The 22,286-nt window shown below is 45.3% G+C and overlaps 1 protein-coding gene across 4 annotated transcripts in view; it reads right to left on the minus strand.

Moving 5' to 3' along the window:
* ADAMTS9 (ADAM metallopeptidase with thrombospondin type 1 motif 9) overlaps nucleotides 1-22,286 on the minus strand; it is a 140,737-nt gene that overhangs the window by 107,424 nt on the left and 11,027 nt on the right. For all 4 annotated transcript variants that reach the window (XR_014507509.1, XM_083424539.1, XM_083424538.1 and 1 more), the window contains exons 4-6: nucleotides 3,944-4,233; nucleotides 2,696-2,779; nucleotides 1,084-1,208 (exon numbers count right to left, since the gene is read on the minus strand). Coding sequence is in view for 3 of the 4 variants with exons in the window: in XM_083424539.1 (XP_083280665.1) it covers nucleotides 1,084-1,208; nucleotides 2,696-2,779; nucleotides 3,944-4,233 (499 nt within the window). In the remaining variant the exon portion in view is untranslated. The remainder of the gene's footprint in view (nucleotides 1-1,083; nucleotides 1,209-2,695; nucleotides 2,780-3,943; nucleotides 4,234-22,286) is intronic.

Here is a 22,286-nt window from a genome sequence, read left to right on the forward strand (position 1 = left end):
TATTGCAATTTTCCCCACTAACGCTCAATTAGGTCCCCACTTGAAATACATGACCACTTGTGTAAGTAGATTTTATTTCTTTTTTCATTTCTGGTCCAGCTGCTTGTCCCCACCTACCCCACCCCCCAGCTGACGAACTGTGTTTTAGAACCCTAAACATCTAATTCTCTGTTTTAGAACATCTAAAACATAGTGTGCAACAGGGAGGCTGTGAGAGCAACAATGTGTACGTGTTAGATCATGGCCTCCAGCCACAGCTGTAGTGCAAATGCTTATGTATTCATAAAGCCACTTCCACCCCAGCTTGAAGTCCCTCCCGCAAGACCTCTCCTTTTCTGAAAAGGAGAAAGCATTGCTTTTATTGCTAACTGGTGTGGCTTAATAAGAAACTCCCATACATCGCAAACTTAGCACCAAAACCCCAGAAAGCCTCACTGTGGGTTCAGCCAATGACCATATGGCTGAGTAATAGGATTGTATACTCTCACTCCAAAAAAATAAATAAATTGATCCCCTGGTAGGGATGGGCTAATATCAGTTCCTCTCAGTTTCTTGCTTTTTATTCAGTTTTCCACATTTCCACACCAGTTTTTAAATATATATATATTTAAAGCCCTCATGAAAATTCAACAATATTCTAGATCAAATTTGTAATATCTGCATACAACTCCCCCTGATGTAACACACATTTGTGTTTTGATTTCACTAATATATGCATTTTTATGCACCCACTACCATTCACAAATTCAGCACGTTATTTGGCTGGAGAACTGGGCTGCACATTCTGAACGACGGCCGTGCTTTTTTTGCATTATTGTTTCCAAAAGGGGGAAATTCAGTAGATCCGCCTTTAATTGCAAATTGAAATGAATTCCTGATGCCCTTACCCGTAGCCCTTAGAGCTCCTGTTCTCATCACCGCCAAAAAATTAGGCAGCAATATAATACCTTTCCCCATCATGCCTCAACATTTCAATTATCCTTGACTATAACATGCATTGTCGTTCAGCTGTGATCTGTAACATTGCATTCTAGTGGCAATTACAGTGAGGCCAAAAAATAAATAAATCTGCCCGTGACATACCTTGTCACCAATACAGCTGTGTCATGCTTTTCTGGATGGTCTTCATTAGGGTGGTTCTGGGTCTGCTGCCACTGACAGAAGTTTTTTAGTGTCGTCTGAGCATTGTAAGATATGGAAGGGCCATCCTAGATATAAAGCAAACATGTCGAAGGATTAGGACTCCCTATCCTCCCCAGTTCCCATCCCTCCATCTGCGGTGCCTTTTATTTATTGACCATTTTATTTTACCTTTATGGGCCACCTTTCTACCTGATAACATGTCTCAGAGATGGACGGCCGCAGGAAAGAACACTGAACGTAGTCATCAGAAAAACAGCAAACCATCTCTCTCTGCTCAAAAGCATTCAGTTACCGGCATCCTACTTGTGGATTACTTTCAAATTCCTAATGACTTTCCTGTTGTTTTTTCCACTCTCCCATCCTCCAAAAACACATTAACACTGTTGTGAGACTGATGGGTGCTGTAAAATTTAAATAAAAAGCCCTCTTTTCCCCATGATATTCCCATTCGCTCAGTAATATAACAACAAAAAAAACACAGCAAGTGCAGTGAGAAACGGGGGGAAACGTTCCTTCTGAAATCCTCAGCAAGAATGCGAAGCTCTGTCTAGGTTGTATGGAACCCTGAGCAGGAACTGCTTTGCTATGAAATGGGGAAAAACTGCAACAGATTGTTTAGTAGGGAAGCATTTGTTTGCACTGATTGGGGGTGCTTCCAGGTAGGTGATTAATTGAGGAAATGGTACCCCTCGTGCATACATGTTATTTTGAAGCATCTATCTTTGACATATATATTTCTTTAAAGTATTTGTTGTCCCTATTTCATTATCCCTATTGGCCACTGAGAACAGGTTGCTGGAATACAGGGGCATTTAGCCTGATCTACAGAGGCAGAGGAGCTGTGTTGGGGAGGGAGTTCCCTGGCTCCAAGCTCATGAGGAGTGCTGAGGATCTTCCATGTGGTGCTGCTGTTTGAAGAGCACCTTTCAGCATACAAGGCACGGATGGTTCTTTGTCACTCTCCTGCAGACGGCGAGGAGATGTTTGAATTCAGTTGGACGCCATTTTGAATCAAGATGGCTGAACTGAACCTTTCAAAACCTCACACTGATCTTAACCAAAGTACGCACAATGCCTCCTGTGACCAAGGAGCTACATTGTACACAAGGCTGCTGGTAATAGATAAGTGGGAATGTTTCTGCCATTGCAAATAGTGGGGGCAAGGCCGCCTGATTCTGACCGGGATTGCAGCAGTGGCAAAGAGTTAACCCCCTCCCGCACCCAAGAATATGGATAAATCTCCTAGAATAATCCCAATCACACAAGTGTGGAGTACATCGTTAGGGAAGGGTGATTGCTCAGTGGTAGAACATCTAGTAGAGACTCCTGTCCGGAACTCTAGAAAGCCATTGCTGGTCCATGTACACAAATCTGTGGGCCTCTGCCTGCCCCATACACCCAACTTTCAGCAATACAAATCTCAGTGAGCTTTTGGGAAGGAAATATCATATTTCTTTCTTGATCATTTAAATGATCAAGAATAAGACATTCCTAGAAATATGTCCAGGCGAGAAAGAGAGTGTGAGAGAGGAACGAGGGAAGGAGTAATTACCTGCTCATTTTGTATGACCTCTAATCTCACGATAACAATATTAATTAAATTTCCAATACTCGGGTCTTTATATATAGAAGCTACCTGCATAAAAAAGGATAAATTTTGAAAAGTTAATGTTAACACTATACAAGCAAGCAAAGAATTGACTCTTTTTTAAAAAACAAACAAACACCTGCAGTGCAAGAAGCTACAGCTGCTGGCCTACAGCTAATTAAATCCTGACCTCAGGAAGTACGTTCTGTTAGCGACAGATTCTGAGAGCCAGGAAGGGGTGGGAGACGTCAGACCTAAAGGCCAAATGCAGCCCTGAGGGTCTCCTTATCCGGCCCTTAGAGGTCTTCCTGGGCCCTGATGAGCACCACACTTTCCTCAATATCTTCTGCCTGGCTAGGATGTGCCCTTCAACCCCCATAACTCCTCTTGTTGCCTGGATGGAGGATGGAGAGGTGTATGTTTGCAGAGAAACCTCTGGCCTGTTGTACAAAGCCAAGAGTCACATCTTTGGACTCCAGGTTGGAAGTTCCTCATCTCTGCCACAACACAGCAACAAAACACTTCGGTTCATTGTGTGCAAGTACCATGGGGGGAAGGGGAAGAAGGTGCCCTCTGGAATGCCCGGGAGACAGCATCTTAAAAAGCAGAGACATCACCTTGCCAACAAAGGTTAAAGCTATGGTTTTCCCAGTAGTGATGTATGGAAGTGAGAGCTGGACCATAAATAAGGCCGATCACTGAAGAATTGATGCTTTTGAATTATAGTGCTGGAGGAGACTCTTGAGAGTCCCATGGACTGCAAGAAGATCAAACCTATCCATTCTGAAGGAAATCAGCCCTGAGTGCTCACTGGAAGGACAGATCCTGAAGCTGAGGCTCCAATACTTTGGCCACCTTATGAGAAGAGAAGACTCCCTGGAAAAGACCCTGATGTTGGGAAAGATTGAAGGCACAAGGAGCAGGGGACGACAGAGGACGAGATGGTTGGATAGTGTTCTCGAAGCTACCAGCATGAGTTTGACCAAACTGCGGGAGGCAATGGAAGACAGGAGTGCCTGGCGTGCTCTGGTCCATGGAGTCATGAAGAGTCGGACATGACTAAATGACTAAACAACAACACCACTCCAAGTCTACATCTGGGCTGTCTGGAACTCTGAGCAGGTGCATTGCAACAGCTTGTTCCCCAGGCAAGAATTAAATTGCACAGATCTGGCATACTTAAAATCCCCACAGTGGGATTTTAATACTTACTATGGACATTAAGGTCAAAATGTAGTGCTGTAGATTTGCTCCATGGTAAGCAACCATCCGACTGTCTGCCACCACCATGACCTCCACGTATCGAGGGTAGGAGAGGAATCGCTTGGTTCTTCGGCGCGTGCTTTTCCTCCTCACGCTGCTAGTCTTGTTTTTACTGGATGCAGGAGACTGCGCTGAGGCTAGGCCACGTTTCAACGCCTCCACGTCGGACAATATGCTCGCCGTGGGCCACTGTCCTGTCTTGCTCCGCCTCTTAAACTTTCTGTGGCTTTTTTCATGCCCTGCAGTTTTAAAGAAGGCAGGAAGACAAGAGACATTCTTGAAAATATGCCTGAATGAGACCAATATTTTTTATTCATTCATTCATACCCCGCCCATCTGGCTGGGTTTCCCCAGCCACTCTGGGCAGATTCCAACAAAATATTAAAAATACATTAAAACACCAGACATTAAAAATTTCCCTAAACAGGGCAGCCTTCAGATGTCTTCTAAACATCAGATAGTTGTTTTTCTCTTTGACATCTGATGGGAGGGCGTTCCACAGGGCGGGCTCCACTACCGAGGAGGCCCTCTGCCTGGTTCCCTGTAACTTCGCTTCTCGCCAGAAGGCCCTCGGCACTGGACCTCAGTTAGGGGTGGAGACGCTCCTTCAGGTATACTCGTCTAAACCCACACATGAAGCCCCTTTGCAAGATGGCTTCCTTGTCATCTAGGGCCAAAATATGCACGATGCTTCACTCCATTTGCTGTTGCACAAAAGCCTTTTCTTTTAATGTAAAGCACAAGCACAGTCTCTCTCCCACCCACCCCCACAAAACTGCCCGTCTGATCAGTATGTTCTTCCAATTTGCTCTGGAGGACATTTTGATCCTGAGCAATGGTGCCAGGGCAGATCCAGGTTTGATTACCATGCCAACCCTAGACTAGCAAAGCAATCTACCTGCCCACCCATGTTCTGGCCAAGCTGGCAGAGCTACAGATGCAGAGGTGGCACTGTCACTCTGTTAAGTCCAGCCAGGCAGGCAACAGCCAGGGCTAGGACTGCAGCCCAGATCACTATGGCTCCATTCAGAGGTGGGGGTATATTGGGTTATGTTTTCCTACTTATAATGCTAGTGTTTCTAATGTTCCTTTTACACTGCAGTACCTTTTATGTTATGGAACCGTAGCTTTTTGAGCGACATATATTGGCCATGCCGTGCTAAATTTTAAACAGCAGGGAAGAAATGTGTGCCAGAAAAGCACCCTGAATTTCATCACATGAACAGGGGCAGCACGATAAATGCAAAACAAAGGTAAACTGCAACACAGCACAACACACCCCCCCCAAGTTTGCCAACATTTTTTCTTCTTCTGGAAACCATTAGCAAGGAAATGAACACAAAACGCCTGCTGGGTTGTGCTAAATTTCCGGAAGTGGCTTTCACAGCCAAACCAGAAAGGGGCATGGGCTTGGCAAACATTGGTTATTAAGGCCAGTCCCTGGATTCAGTGCTTACTTGTTGGCATCTGTCTGTCTTGGGAGTCAATGGAGGAATGCACCTCTGGGTGGGGAAGTCAAATTGTTGGAAGGTTGCAGGGCTTGCTGTGGATCCAGGGACCAATATGGGAGAGACATGTTTTGTTGCAGCAGGGGCAGGTGAAGGTGCCCAGTTGTGCTGCTGCAGGTACACTAAATTCCCTGCACACAATTTCTTGTATTTATTTTAAGAGAACACCTCTGAGGAGTTGAGGGCCATGTAATGATGTCTAGAGGTTCCTTGCAGACTCCGTTGTCTGGAGTTTCTCTCTAACCGTTGGGGAACCTGTGGCTCTCCATATGTCACTGGGCAACAATTCTCATCAGCCCTAGCCAACACAGCCAGTGGTTAGGATTGATGGGGGCTGTATTCCTACAATATCTAGAGGGCCTCTAGGCAACTATCCAGTTGATAACTTACAAGGGGATTTTCTGCAAGAATCTTCACCTCCGCTGCTGCCTCCCAGTACCCAAGGCTAGGAATTTTCCTCTCCCTTCTAACATCCGGCAGCAACCTGCCAGCAGTTTCATCGAGCAAACTCTCTCTCAGACTGCGATTGTTTCTTCCTGAAGCCAGAATTTCCTTCCATGCCACAGAGCTTCCACGCATACAGGGTTTTTTCTCTTTTCCCGTTTCTAAAGTATTGACGTTCCACGGGTACTGAAATGCTCACACAAGCGTTCCACCTATGCCTTTGAGTATCTAGGTCACTCTAGATCAAGGGCTTAATCTTTAGAATCTCAGTCCCTTTTTGTTTTGAAGATTTGCTTTAATTTACATCATGCTGGCTGAAAATATTCAGCACCCTACTGGGTCCACAGAGAAGAATACATGCAAAGTCATATAATGGAATTAAGAAATCCCATAAGCTGGCACAACATCTAACAAGAGCTAGAGCGCCTTTCCTGTGAGGAGTTCTCAACAATTCAGATATTAAAAATACAGAAGCGTGCATCAAGATTCACACTAGTATTATTTTGCAAACTTTAGAATTTAAAATAAGAAGCACGTCCCAAACTAAGCACAACTTAAACTTTACACTCCCCACTTTTGTGATCTTGACATTTAAGCTTGGCCAACCATGCACCTTTAAACTCTGCCCTCTGACGTGAGCTGTGACAAGAATCACACTGACCCGGCCTGCTTAGCTTCAGCAAAGTGGTGGTCTAACGTGCCTTCACACCATACCCTGGGCTATTCCCTCACACCATATCCTGAGCCATTCCCTTACAAAGGAAAAAGCATCATTTATATATGCTCCAGGGCACCTTACTCGTAAGGCCCTTGTTTAGAAGAATGGGAGGATGAACTCTATACACTCATACCTACATACCAAACAAAAGGCAGAAACCTTGAGCACACACACAAAAGCTGTAACTGGAGAGAGGAGTACAGAAACCTTGTCACTTTCCTTATGTGCAGTTGTTCCAATGATCTTCTGTCAATCTTAGCAGTGAATTTCCTTGTTAGTTACAACAGTGGAACGCAGAACACAGCCTTGTTTCTTTACTAAGCAATTGAGCAGAATATTGCCCATAAGGTCCCCTTATATCTCAGGCACTTTCTCTCCTTCTCTCTCTCTCTCTATATAAAACATCATAAATTTATTTATATACCAATAACAACAACAACAACAACAACAACAACAACAACAGAATATTTATATACCACTTAACTGCTTGACTGCCCAATAGACTTGGGCAATCTGCAATTATAAAACCGATTTCAAAAAAATATAAACACACATTACTCAAAATATGCAACAATTCCATGAAAACAGAAATGTATTTTGTAACAAAAGAATCCAGGCCAGGCAGCTAATGCCCCAAACAGGCACAAGGTGGCAGGCCTAGAATCCCGGCAAAAATTTGGCTCTCTGGGCAATATGGCAACGCTACACGATGCATAATCGCTGTGTCCACAAGCATTGTTATGCTAAACTGAGAAATTGAAAGAGGGCAACCACTTATGGTGAGTCACTCTAATCCCCTTCGTTTCCACAATAACATGTCCTTTAGAAGAGACACCATTTTGCACTATTTAATGGGACATGTGACAATGGACGCAAGTCCAGTTCAGGCTCATGACAGAATAGGGGGCGGGGAGTCAGTTTCTACAGCTACTCTCAGCCAGCCTTTCAGTAACTAGGAAGTTAATTATTTGACAGGCCTTCGCAGAGCTGATCAAATGTTAACCAATATACCTTCAGGCAGATACACATGTTATGAACTAAAAACAAAGGTTTGTCTGTTGTTGTTGTTTTAAGCAATTGGCACAATCCGAAACAGTGTTGGTTGGTGCTATGTATGACTACAGCAAAAATAGATTTTACCTCACGATACAAGACATTCTGTCATAAGCGAGGGTGCACGGCAGCAACATGGGGTTCCTGCCACGGAGCTCCACTTCTCTTTTCTTTTTTTTTAAGAATATTTTTTTTATTAACCGACCAATCACATCAAATCAAACCAAATTACATAAATTCCAAATTACACAGCCGAATTTTAATTTTTTGTTGGGGATACCCATATGTCAAGTTCCAAAGGGATCCAATCAACTTCTTGCTTCTTACTGCTGTTTTAATGTCCACAAATCTAACCTTATGATGTTCACAGTATACTATCCAGTACTTTCTTATTATTTTTCCACATCTCTTGTTGTTATTTTCCTTTCTCTTTGTGACCTCTGTAGGTGAGGTAAAGGTAAAAGTCCCCTGGATGGTTAAGTCCAGTCAAAGGCGACTACGGGGTTGCGGCGCTCATCTCGCTTTCAGGCCAAGGGAGCTGGCGTTTGTCCACAGACAGCTTTCCGGGTCATGTGGCCAGCATGACTAAACCGCTTATAGCACAATGGGACACCGTGACGGAAGCCAGAGCGCACGGAAACGCCGTTTACTTTCCCGCCACAGTGTTACCTATTTATCTACTTGCACTGGTGTGCTTTTGAACTGCTACCCTGGCAGAAGCTGGGGCAGAGCAACGGGAGCTCACCCCGTCGCGCGAATTCAAGCCGCTGACCTTCCAATCAGCAAATCCAAGAGGCTCAGTGGTTTAGACCACAGCACCACCTGCTCCCGCTTAGGTGAACCCTGTCATAACACACCCCTTGTCGATTTTGCAAGAAGTTCACTGCACTGAAAGATGCATTTCTTGGTGTAAGCCTGACCATAGGCAGGTGCTACTTGAAAATTGCTATGCTCTTCCTCTTATTTCTCTAATGACATCTCCCTGCTTTACAAATAGGCTGTGCAGCCATGAAAGAAAGAAAGAAAGCAGTCATCCTGGGCAAGATTGTTCCCAGCAATCAAGACTTGAAATGTTACCTATTCCTCTGACAGAGCACTGTACAGTGGTACCTCAGGTTACATACGCTTCAGGTTACAGACTCCGATAACCCAGAAATAGTACCTCGGGTTAAGAACTTTGCTTCAGGATGAGAACAGAAATCGTGCAGCAGCGGCGCAGCAGCAGCAGGAGGCCCCATTAGCTAAAGTGGTGCTTCAGGTTAAGAACAGTTTCAGGTTTCTTACGGGAAGCTGAAGTACAGTGGTACCTCAGGTTAAGTACTTAATTCGTTCCAGAGGTCCGTTCTTAACCTGAAACTGTTCTTAACCTGAAGCACCACTTTAGCTAATGGGGCCTCATGCTGCCGCTGCACCGCCGGAGCACGATTTCTGTTCTCATCCTGAAGCAAAGTTCTTAACCCAAGGTACTATTTTTCGGTTAGCGGAGTCTGTAACCTGGAGCGTCTGTAACCTGGAGCGTCTGTAACCCGAGGTACCACTCTACTGGAAAAGGCAAATTAGGAAGGTTCGCCTTCAAATGTCGAATTTCTTCCTAATCTGGGCGCTCTACAGGAAGTGTCAAGGCTGTAGCCTAACTCAATGCTTCAGATCATGTCAAGGTGTAGCTATTCCCTCCAGGTGAGGATGCAGTGCCAGTATAAGCCAGAAGGCCACAAACTGGATTTATCAGGGAAGGAAGAAGTGCATTTTCCCGCTTCCTGTCACTCAAGGGCACTATAGAAGATGACAGCACCATGGCACACAACTCTGAAAATCCTGGCTAGGTGGAACTAGTCCTAGATCACCCTTAACAACAAAGGTGTCTTTTCAGTTCAGCTTATCTCTAAATGCACCCATTATAAATAAGTTTCCATGATTTCAAAAGCCCCTTTGATTAAAACTAATGAAAGCTGCTATGGCTGGAGATAGTGGAAACCAAAGCTCTATTGCCACTGGCATTTAAAAAAAGAGAAAAAAATTGCCCCCAGCTACCTAGTACGAGTTGCAGTAACCCAAGCTCCTCATATTCTGCTAATGTGTTTCAACCTTGACTTCATGGGGGGCTTTTACGAAGAGTTCCATTTCTATGCCCAGTCAAGTGCACACAGCCAACAAAGGCAGCCAACTCAGGTCGATGCTTTCTCAAAGTGGACTCTGAAACTGATAGCTTTTTCACGAAGGCAAGGCTGGAAAGAAATATGCCAGCGCTCCCCGCTACCCCCCGTCCTTTTCGAAGGATTCCACTCAAGCACGCCTCTCCTTTTATTTCTTTATTTCGAGCATTTACACCAAATCCTTTCTATGGGGATGCGTTCAAAGACACTAAGCGGTAGAGTTTGTGTTGCACGCCACCCCATCTCCGAGCAGTGCGAGATTCCGGGGGTTCCAGGCCTTTACCCTGGAGTTCGTGCTTCCTTTTGGAACGAGGCACAGCGGAGACTGCGGTGTCTTTAGGATATATGGTTTATTTACACTTATATAGATTGTGAACCCACGATGGAGGGGTTCACAGCATGAACACCCCAAAAGGGTCTTGTTTCTCCTTGGATTCAAGCAGAAATCTGGCATGGCTCGCGCTCTCTCTCTCTCTCTCTCTCTCTCCGGCTGCTGCTTAGCTTCTAGGTCACACCACTATAAACTCTCCAGTCCAAACTCTTTTGCCCTTCTGAATATCTGCGAGTTGAGGGAAAGGCCCCACCCATTTGCCGTCTCCCACAGAACCCCTTCCTTGGTTCCCCTTACACCTCAACAGCAGGCTAGCCTGCCTATTCCAAGAATCGGAAGCCTTGATTAGATTGTAACTCTTGATGGATCCAGGAATTAGAGGGGTATCTGAATACAGCCTACTTTTCCCGCCCCACTGCATCCAAGTTTATATTGGGGGAGGAAAGAGAGCGGTGACTAAACAGTGGACCAGAAAATTCATGGACGCGACAACAGCCGCACAGATGCTACTAGCCCAGAGATGGAAGGAAGAAGCAACCCCGACTAGAGAAGAATGGCAAACCAAGCTGATGGGATATGCCAAAATGGCAGAATTAACTGGGAAGCTCAGAAATCAAGACAACAAAAACTTTAAAAAAGAATGGGAAAAGCTTGTGATTTACTTATGAGACCACTGCAAGCAAGCTAAAACATCGGCAGCATTTTAATCACACTTGTAAAGTAACAGAAAGGATGGATAAGTTATAAGGATAAAAATTTGGATAAATATTGATATGCAGTTGTAAATATTATCATTAGGACCCATGGAAGGGATGGAGGGAAGTCAGGAGAATCAGAGTACAGTGGTACCTCGGGTTAAGTACTTAATTCATCCCAGAGGTCCGTTCTTAACCTGAAACTGGTCTTAACCTGAAGCACCACTTTAGCTGCCGCACCGCCGGAGCACAATTTCTGTTCTCATCCTGAAGCAAAGCTCTTAACCCGAGGTACTATTTCTGGGTTAGCGGAGTCTGTAACCTGAAGCGTATGTAACCTGAGGTACCACTGTAATCTCAATATTTGGACTCTAAATTGTTGTTTGTAATTTGTTTACATTGTTTAAAATCAAATAACAAAATTATGAAAAAGAGAGAGGTGACTAAACAAATTATCACTTAGGTGGTTACATCTTTACCGCCCCACCTCCCCCGATTCTTGCTTCTTTCAGTCAAATGCCATTTGAATTGCAAACCACGTCCGACACACACATATCCTGAAATCTGCCAGCTATTTCTCCATGCAGTTAAGCCTCAGTGAAGAGGGTTCATGGAAGTGCAGAAGAGAAAAAGGATCTCAGACTAAGCCCTTACTTTTCACCTTATCAGCCATTGCTGAGAGGGGTAGAAAGACTTTGGCGTCAGATCCTATATATTCTCCCAGAGATGTAGTGGATGCAGTGGATGTAGTCTACCTTGATTTCAGCAAGGCATTTGACAAGGTGCCCCATGATATTCTTGTAAAGAAGCTGGTAAAATGCGGTCTTGACTATGCTACCACCCAGTGGATTTGTAATTGGCTGACTGACCGGACCCAAAGGGTGCTCATCAATGGTTCCTCTTCATCCTGGAGAAGAGTGACTAGTGGGGTGCCACAGGGTTCTGTCTTGGGCCCGGTCTTATTCAACATCTTTATCAACGACTTGGATGATGGACTCAAGGGCATCCTGATCAAATTTGCAGATGACACCAAACTGGGAGGGGTGGCTAACACCCCAGAAGACAGGATCACACTTCAAAACGACCTTGACAGATTAGAGAACTGGGCCAAAACAAACAAGATGAATTTTAACAGGGAGAAATGTAAAGTATTGCACTTGGGCAAAAAAAATGAGAGGCACAAATACAAGATGGGTGACACCTGGCTTGAGAGCAGTACATGTGAAAAGGATCTAGGAGTCTTGGTTGACCACAAACTTAACATGAGCCAACAGTGTGACGCGGCAGCTAAAAAAGCCAATGCAATTCTGGGCTGCATCAATAGGAGTATAGCATCTAGATCAAGGGAAGTTATAGTGCCACTGTATTCTGCTCTGGTCAGACCTCACCTGGAGTACTGTGTCCAGTTCTGGGCACCACAGTTCAAGAAGGACACTGACAAACTAGAACGTGTACAGAGGAGGGCAACCAAAATGGTCAAAGGCCTGGAAACAATGCCTTATGAGGATCGGCTAAGGGAGCTGGGCATGTTTAGCCTGGAGAAGAGGAGGTTAAGGGGTGATATGATAGCCATGTTCAAATATATAAAAGGATGTCACATAGAGGAGGGAGAAAGGTTGTTTTCTGCTGCTCCAGAGAAGCGGACACGGAGCAATGGATACAAACTACAAGAAAGAAGATTCCACCTAAACATTAGGAAGAACTTCCTGACAGTAAGAGCTGTTCGACAGTGGAATTTGCTGCCAAGGAGTGTGGTGGAGTCTCCTTCTTTGGAGGTCTTTAAGCAGAGGCTTGACAACCATATGTCAGGAGTGCTTTGATGGTGTTTCCTGCTTGGCAGGGGGTTGGACTCGATGACCCTTGTGGTCTCTTCCAACTCTATGATTCTATTCTATGATTCTATGATTCTAGGCTGGCACTGTGCTGAGAACCATGTCAGCTTCTTGCCACCACGGCGAGAATCGGCGGAAGTCCTTTCCTTCTTTGATTACAACCCCTTTCCCTCTTCTCAAGGAGGCGAGGTCTCTGGTCACCTTTCCTAGCCACAAACGAAATGTGCAGCGTTAGGTCGCTGGAGCGGTCAAGCCTTTGTGGAACGATGACACATCAGGATTGAAATTGACCTCAGATCTAATCTGTTGCAATCCCTGCCCTCGCCACAGCTGCTTTAAAAGGCACAAGAAGTGCAAGGCGCCTCACATTCCACTCGGAAAAAAGGAGGAAAAGTTGGCCCCAGACAACTGCTTTCATTTCCCATTTTGACATATGAGAAATCCACCCTTATCAGTTGCTGCAGCCAGAGGCAGACCCCGCCGCAATCCCAAACAAAGGTCAAGGGGGGAGTGGTGTGGCTGCACAATGAGGGCAACTTGGATTACATTTCTTTTTGGGGGGTGGGGGGTGGTTGGGAATCGTTAAGGTGAGGCCAGGAAGGAAACCGAGTAAGCCAGAGGAAAGGTCAACTGATAAGAAAACAAGAGTTTAAAACCATTCATGACATTGAGAAGGAAATACCAGAAACAGCTAATTAAAAATACAGCCTCTGAATGCAATAAAAAAAAAAGGAAGAGAGCATGCAAAATTGGAAAATATAATCAATCGATCAAGACAGAGAAGCAGCCTGAGATTGCAAGCTACTTGCAAACGTGACAACAATCACATATGAAGGTATTCCGTAGGCATTCCACACTTCGTTTGGTAAGCAAGGCCGGCACAGAATTGTTCCTAAGGCTGGTTTTCCCTGACACTTTCCCCCCTTGACACTGGCTGACTCATTCGCAATCTACAAGTTTCTGAACACCAGCCACAGGTTTTGTAATCAGGAGCTGAGCAGAACTTTCTGTTTCTTGTGTCTCACATGCAAGCACAGTATTACTGACTAGAGATATCTGGGGCTTCAATATGGGGCATCATACATACAAAGGATGTGTAACACTCTACTGACCTATGACCCTCCTCTTGTACTAGTGCAGGCATAGGCAAACTCGGCCCTCCATATGTTTTTGGACTACAACTCCCATGATCCCTAGCTAACAGCACCAGTGGTCAGGGATGATGGGAATTGTACCAAAACATCTGGAGGGCCGAGTTTGCCTATGCCTGTACTAGAGAAACCCCTGAGAAAGGGGAATACCTACCACTAAAGTTACCTCAGAAGTAAGGGGGGGTGTAACTGTACTCAGTAGCTCGTGGGTTCCCTCCTCAGCGCTTCCACAACAAATTTAAATACTGCTTGTAGCATACTGATCCTGCGCCACCTAATCAACCACTAGTCCAGCTTATTTCCCCCAAACCTCTCTACAGAAAGGCCCTTGGACTACCAGAACCTTAAAATCCTCTTTGGATGCCCTCTACGGCTTAAGCAAGGCGGGTAACCACAAGGGACAGGGACTTTTTAGTGGTGGCACCTCAGTTATAAAATAGCCTTCCTGGGAAGAGCTTTTTGTTCACTCAGTCCTTTTAAATAATTTAGGTAATATGGGCCTCTGTTCTTTTTTAAAACAACAACAACCCTGAAGGAGCTCTTTTTTCTCTAATTGCCTTGTATGAATGTAACAAAGTTTATGAGGCCTTCTTGGTTGTGTCACAACCTTTGGAAGTTTGGTTGGTGGCAGCGACAGGGAGGACCTTGTCTGCGATGGAACACTTATTGTGGGGATATGACCTCTTCTGAGCTTAGCCAAACTCTATCATTATTAACATTCAGTGACTATTAAGATGACATTTATGTTCCCAGGCCTTTGCTGCTCAGTTCCAGTATGCTATTTCATTTCAACTTTGCCTGGGTTTTATTCTGGATTCTAACGCTTAAGTGTTGCTATATCGTAAACATAGCAAATCTGTTTTTAATTTTGGGTGTGTGGCAAGTTCTGTATTGTTGTTATTTATGTGGGATTTCCCCCCTTTTCTAATTGTTTGATCTTTTTCACTTTGTACAGTAAGCCGCAACTTACGTGAGGGTTACATTCTGGGGTTTGCACCTAAAGCCAAAATCGTGCATGGTGAAAACCCATCGGGTTCAATGGTGGTTGGGATTGCCCAAGTCATTTTTCCTGGAACCCTGCCCTCATTTCTTATTGTTATTTTTATTCTTTGCCAAGCGCATAAAGCTGAAGGCACACAAGTTAAATGTGCCTAAGATGTGGACTTGCTGTAGTTCATTGTTGTTGTCGTTTTAATTATTTATTGTACGAAGCCCAGAAAACTTTATGTTATGCAGCAGAATACAAATGTATATACTCAGGGATGCCAACTTGAATAAAATATTGGTGTGTATGTGTGTGTGAGAGAGAGAGAGGTAAGCCCCACCCTGCATAATCAATCACAAGACACGGCTCACACACACCATTTGAATTGCAATGCCTATCAACTTTGGGCATGTAACAGAAGATTGTTAAGAAGAGCATCTGGTCCACTATCGTGTTCTCACAGTGGATGAACAGCAAGCATGATTCAGGCACAACAGCACTCTCCCTTCCTGTGGTTTCCAGCAACTGGTAAGGCTCTTTGGATTCTGTCAGTGTAATGGGGAGGAGCCAAGAATGCCCTTTCCCTTTGAACTCCCCCAAATCTACTCCAGAGGTTTAGGGGAGCCACCAAAGAAGTATGGTATTGGTTGCAGGGGGCTGCAAGGTGTAAATGGGCTCTTGCCAAACATCACCTCCCTTTCCATTCCCCTGATGGAATCCTCTACTGGTGGCAAAAGCTTTCTGCCAGTGAAAGAATGCCAACTGGGTACAGCTATCAAGGATCAGAAAACCAATTTCATACGACATCCTCTTACCTTGTCTGGAAGCCATTGACCTGGTTCAGATGTAACAGGAAACTATAATTAACTGCGGCTTGTATGTGGAAAGGGAGCTGTGAAGAAGCTGTACGTGAAGCTAGTGCACATCTTGGCTTATCAAACTCAGATTCTGTGGTCCAAATTTGGACAGTATGTGCTAGATTTTAGGGCATCCTGCCTTTCTGTAAACAGTTGGACCATAATGACAACAGGTATCATCCACCAGGAACTAGAAAGGCAAGGGTGCATCAGGCCATAATGTATTTCCTCTAGGTATATTTGGAGGGGGGGGAACCACCAGTAGTATAAAAATCTAGGAACAGTGGATGCTGCCTCAGGCCATCTAGTCTATGCTGATTGGCAGAGGCTCCCCAGAATATGAAGCAGGGTTCCTCCACAGCCCTACCTGGAAGTGCCAGGGATCCTCTGCATGCAGAAAATATGAGTAGTGTCACTTTCCTGGCATGGAATAGTTGAGACACATTGTAAGAAAATACGTGCAGAACCAGGAACGATGAGAGTGTTATGAAACGAGCATCCGGCATTTTACAACAGCATGACTCGGTAGCATTTTATGACCTTTTCCGCTCCGAAGGGTCGCACCTCCTGCCCTTGAAACTATTCTCCACCTCCTCCTCTTCCACAAGCATCTGAACTATCGAGCCAATCTCTTTTTTTCCTCCGCCTCGTTCTCAAGCCCACCCTCCTCCGTGGCTCACAGGAAAGACGAGGCTCCCGAGTTCTGCAGTGCTTCCTTTCTTTATTAAAGATTATTTTTAAGTTCCCAGTCCCTCCTTCTTCCTTCGCTTCCCTGCCCACATCCCCTCCCCACAATAACTGGAAATGTTTAGATCAAATGTTATTTGAAGCTGGGATCTGAAAGGCCAACTCAACAGGGATGCTGGCACACGCCGGCAGAGAAAGCACTCGAAGTGGCCTCTGATTAGAGGAGCGCTAGGCGACACAAAACCCTGCACACTGGTGCTGCTGTCTTGACCCTTCTGCATCACAACCCCGCTTAAATAGCCTATCCTTTTTGCTCAAGGTTGAAGGTGCATGGAACTGGGGGAGGGGAAACTGCTTAACATTTCAGCAAGACCTGCTGAAGCTGAACACCACACAATTTTTTAAAACGTGGCAAGAGTTGTGGTTCAATGGCAGAGCACCCAGAAGGCCTCAGATTCAATCTCTGGCATTTTGAGGACAAGCTAGGAAAGCACACCATTCAGGATGAGGCTATAGCTCAATGTTAGGGCGTCCTTGGTTGAATACCAAGTCTCCCCAGGCTGGGAAGCACTCCTGTCTATAACCCTGGAGAGCCACTGCTCAGCTTGGAAGGCCAATGTGTCCAACTTAGTCTAAGGCAGCTCCCTATGAAACAACAGGGAGCTGGTTGGCCAGTCAGTGCTGTAGACAGTACTAAGCCAACAGCCTGACGTTGGTTAAGAAAAGCTCCCTATATCTGGCATGTACGCCATTGGCTTCTCTGGACCTTGGCCCCTTAGCCCAATCTCAAGATCCACAATCACTGTGATGCACAAATGGAGATCTCACACAAGTGACTTTAACCATTCATTTCAATGTTTGGCCAGCTCTCTGGCGCTGTGGGTTAAACCACAGAGCCTAGGACTTGCCGATCAGAAGGTCGGTGGTTCTAATCCCCGTGACGGGGTGAGCTCCCGTTGCTCGGTCCCAGCTCCTGCCAACCTAGCAGTTCGAAAGCACATCAAAGCACAAGTAGATAAATAGGTACTGCTCTGGTGGGAAGGTAAACAGCATTTCCGTGTGCTGCTCTGGTTCACCAGAAGCGGCTTAGTCATGCTGGCCACATGACCGGGAAGCTGTCTGCGGACAAATGCCGGCTTCCTCGGCCTATAGAGCGAGATGAGCTCGCAACCCCAGAGTCGGTCACGACTGGACCTAATGGTCAGGGGTCCCTTTACCCTGTGTATAAGCTTTCTCCAAAACCAGGGTTGTTGGATTGAAAGCCAGAGAACATATACGTGCCTTTAGATCTTCCAACGCAGCAGGAGATAAGAAGTTCTGCGATGTCTCCTGCTCATTCCCTCTATGTCCTTATTGCCCAGCCCCCTCCCAGGCTTGCTGTGTGGCATACCTGGGACTCTGACAACATTGGGGAGGAGGGATGGATGAAGTGTTCCACTGAGACACGTGTTGGAAGGAATCAGGAAATGGCCTGTTAAGCCAAGCATGAGAGGAGAGGAAGGAAGGGGGGGGGAGGGAGTTCAGTGGGGAGGATTGGGAATGTGATCAGTGATTTTGTGTGAGTCATGGGAAATTCACCAGGACGTGGTATTTCGCAGCACTTTGGAAGAAGAGACGAAGAGAAATAACTTATTGAGTGCAGGTGGTGTTCCAAACAAAGACTAATTTCCCTTGCGAGGTCCCTGTTCTTATACGCCATCTAAATAATCATTGCGTTTAAGAAATATTTACTGGATACTGGTACTCAGAAACCCTCATTTCCAGTTAAGCTACACTAAGCTCTTCCCTGTCTCACAGAGCTTAGCTATTAAGAATGCGGCTTGCAGATCTCTCCGCAAGTTTTGCCGTATTTATCCTTGAGCCACTTGCAGCAAAAGTTGTGGCGTTTATGCAACTGTTTGCTCCAGTAATGCAGTAAAAGCTAACCCAAGCATCCCACTGGAATACAGCTGAGCTTCAAAGACTCCACGAGATTATTTCTTTTCTCTCTGGTTGGCTGGCAACTGTGACTGATGGAGCCGGCCCGCACAAAAGGACCGGGGTGAGCCAAGTTGCAATGATGAAGCTGACAATAGCCCCCTCCAGCCCCCCACTCCTCTTTTGATGGCAAGCCACTCTCTCCAAATAGAAAGGTCAGAGCAGGGGAGTATAAGCAAAGGAGCACACTGCCTCCCATACATCTTCAAGGCGGTTGACACCAGCACAAGAAGATACACTGCAATGATCATAGGACATGATGAATGGCAATGCAGGCATCTTCTGGAGAAGAGGGAACGTAAGAACATAGGAAGCTGCCTTATACCAAGTCAGACCACTGTCCTAGCTTAACACTGCTTGCACTCCAAGGATTCAGGCATTCTCTCTGGAGATCTGCATGCAAAACAGATGCACTACCACTGAGCTATGGATCTGAACCTTGTCCTACTGAATCTTCAATCAAGTAACGAACAAAATGGTTGAGTCTTCCTTGGGGTTACTAAAGAAAGCCAAGCAATGTGAGGCTAGTTAGAAGATGGCCCTCATTATCCTCCCCAGATGTGTGGACCACTGGATCGGTGAATGAATGGAGGGAGATTAACAGGAGGTTCCCCAAACAAGTTTTGTTTTTTCCAGGGTCCCTCCAACTACCTTTTATTCAGCGGAATCCATGCTCTGCTGATCCACTCTCCCAAGGGTTGCTGATCAAATGTGCCAGATCCCATGGTTCCTTCCAACTGTTCTGAGTCTCCAGCATCTGATCTCCAAGAAGGGAGCAGAGACAGCTGGAAGAGAGAAACCAGAGGGGCATAGTCCAGCAGCAACCTTTGGAAGAACAAACAATAAAAAGCCTTGTCAGAGGTACCGTTCTCTTGAAAAGCCAGCCCTTCTTACACCTCTAGGTGAGTGTTGCTAATTGGGGCCCCAATAAAAATTTAAAGGGGGGGAAAAAACCTGGATGTACATTTCCAAAATATAAGATAAAAAACAAATAAAATAAAACCCACATACAGCAAGTGTTTTGTGTTGTGTAGGCTCTACTACTACTACTACTACTACTACTACTAATAATTTATTTATACCCCGCCCATCTGGCTGAGTCTCCCCAGCCACTCTGGGCGGTTCCCAATCAAGTGTTAAAAACAGTACAGCATTAAATATTAAAAACTTCCCTTCCATTAAATATTAAAAACTGCCTTCAAATGTCTTTTAAAGATAGGATAGCTGCTTATTTCCTCCACATCTGAAGGGAGGGTGTTCCACAGGGTGGGCGCCACTACAGAGAAGGCCCTCTGTCTGGTTCCCTGTAACCTCACTTCTTGCAGCGAGGGAACCGCCAGAAGGCCCTCAGCGTTGGATCTCAGTGTCTGGGCTGAACGATGGGGGTGGAGACACTCCCTCAGGTATACTTACTTATGATGTAAGTAATGGGCCCTGCCTGCTAGCCTGCTCCCTAAAATATCACTGGTTTGCTCATTTCTATATATAGGGTGCCTACATTCTGCATGGACTGCTTGCATGGTCCATATAGCATATATTAAACACAAAAAACAGCAACAATTTTTTGTTGACAAAGGACAGCTGGACATATAAAGGGCCCCATTACCTTGAGTAGCTTGGGGCCTCATCAAACCTAAATCCATCCCTGGCTGGGCGACATCTGGTTTTCAACATTGTAATACATCAATATATCACGATGTCTGAAATAAGGATGGAGCTATGCAGAGTCAATGGCTGGCTTCATGGTTTTCCCCACATTGTGATTTTTACATAGCACACACACCACGATTCATGATATATTGCCAGATCAAAAATTATGAGACTGGTATCACGATATGGACCGGTTCTGGACGATTTACAGTGGTACATCTGGATGCGAACGGGATCCGTTCCAGAGCCCTGTTCGCATCCAGAAGCAAACGCAACCCATGTCCGCGCATCGCGATTTGCCGCTTCTGCGCATGCGCGACATCATTTTGACCGTCTGCGCATGCGGCGAAACCCAGAAGTAACACGCTCCGTTACTTCCGGGTCGCTGCAACGCGCAACCTGAAAATACTTATCCCAAAGCTATTTCAACCCGAGGTATGACTGTATTGACATATCGTCCAGCCCTACTGATTGCCATTAAGACACCTCTCATGCTTTCCCTAGTTCTCTTCAGCCATAATTTTCCTGTACAGTAGTACCTCAGGTTAAGAACTTAATTCGTTCTGGAGGTCCGTTCTTAACCTGAAACTGTTCTTAACCTGAAGCACCACTTTAGCTAATGGGGGCTGCCGCCACGCCGCCGGAGCACGATTTCTGTTCTCATCCTGAAGCAAAGTTCTTAACCCAAGGTACTATTTTTCGGTTAGCGGAGTCTGTAACCTGGAGCGTCTGTAACCTGGAGCATCTGTAACCTGAGGTACCACTGTATTAAATTAACATGAGGTGGGTGCTCCACGGGAGAGCTGAGTGTTAACTCCACCCCCACTACTATTCCACCTACCTCCCCCATGAACTGAAGGAGCGTTGACTGAAGTGGGGAGCCCCATGTATTTGTGGAAGGTCCCCACACTGGAAAAATCAGGATTCTAACACGAGAAGCCTCCTCTGCTGTTGAGGGCGGTGGAATCCCAAGTGGGGAGAAATATTGTTGCCCTCATCTCCAGCATGTGAGCTTCCTCACATGTAAGAACAGGAAGCTAGACTAGATGGGCTTGTGGTCTGATCCTGCAGGGCTTTCCTTATGCAGATCCCTGCTCCAGGATTTCGGCTTCCAACTCGTGGCAGGCCATCAGAACGAGTGGTGGACAGCAGAGCTGGCAAGCTTACTCCCCACAGCCCTCTCACATGTTAACGCAACTCCTGGCAAGGGGTTTTCCCTCATTTGCTCGCTCACTTTACCCCTAATACTAATTTTTGCACTACTAGTTCCAGTCAACACGGCTAAGTAAACTGGAATCAAATGAATTCCTGCTTCAAGCCCGCTACACACCAATCAACATGAACGATTAACGATAAAGAAAAACCACAACAAAGCAGCTATGATTAAGGTGATGGCCTGGGCAAAAGACTACCTGCTCACAACACAAAGAGAATTAGCTCAGGATGAGTGCTGTGGCAGATGCCTGGGCCTTGAGAGCCAAATGCCGTTTAAAAGCACATCAAAACAATGAACGTCATCTCTAAGGGGAATAGTACACAGGCATCTGGCACAGGATATTAATACATAAAATATCAGAAGAGAAACTGTGGGAAGCAACTATGGTAATGGGGGGAGGGGGGAGAAGTCTCTTTACGATGTTGGCATAAATAGATCCCGCTACAGGTTTGTAAAGTTCTATATAAAAATATTGGAAAAGAGGTATTGAGAGTGGTTTAAGAATCAAAGCAATGTTTATTATTAAGATAGTGTTTCATAAGAATTGCAAGAGCGGTGGAGGCAGCTGTTAACCCTTTTCCTGTAGTATAGGAACATCATGTACTTTATTTTCTCTGTTTATGCAATTACAAAGACGTGTGCAAGTATAGATTTGCTTTCAAATTTTTCGTTATTTACTGTGTATTGGCAAACTGTTCTCTCCAAACCCCCATTCCCCCCTAATAATTGCTAGGGGGGAAATTGTATGCCAGAATATTCCACTTGAGTATTGGAATGGGTAACAACGGATTAAAACAAAAAGTTATTTTTTAAAAAGTCTATCTTCATTTGAAATTATCTATAAATGCCCACAGCTTCCGGAGGTGCATATCTCCTGGAGTATATCTCCTGGGTACAACCATATAAAATGGATATTAATTAAATCATTTTCAGAATTGTCAATCAGCTTGAACTCGAACCATGTATTGAGCTAGGTTTGGTTTTTAAAAGGATTGGTGCTGAATTCAATGAGTGGGGATGCAAATACAGCACAAT

This window comes from Podarcis tiliguerta, assembly GCF_965153285.1.
Source record: "Podarcis tiliguerta genome assembly, chromosome: 2".
Taxonomy (NCBI): domain Eukaryota; kingdom Metazoa; phylum Chordata; class Lepidosauria; order Squamata; family Lacertidae; genus Podarcis; species Podarcis tiliguerta.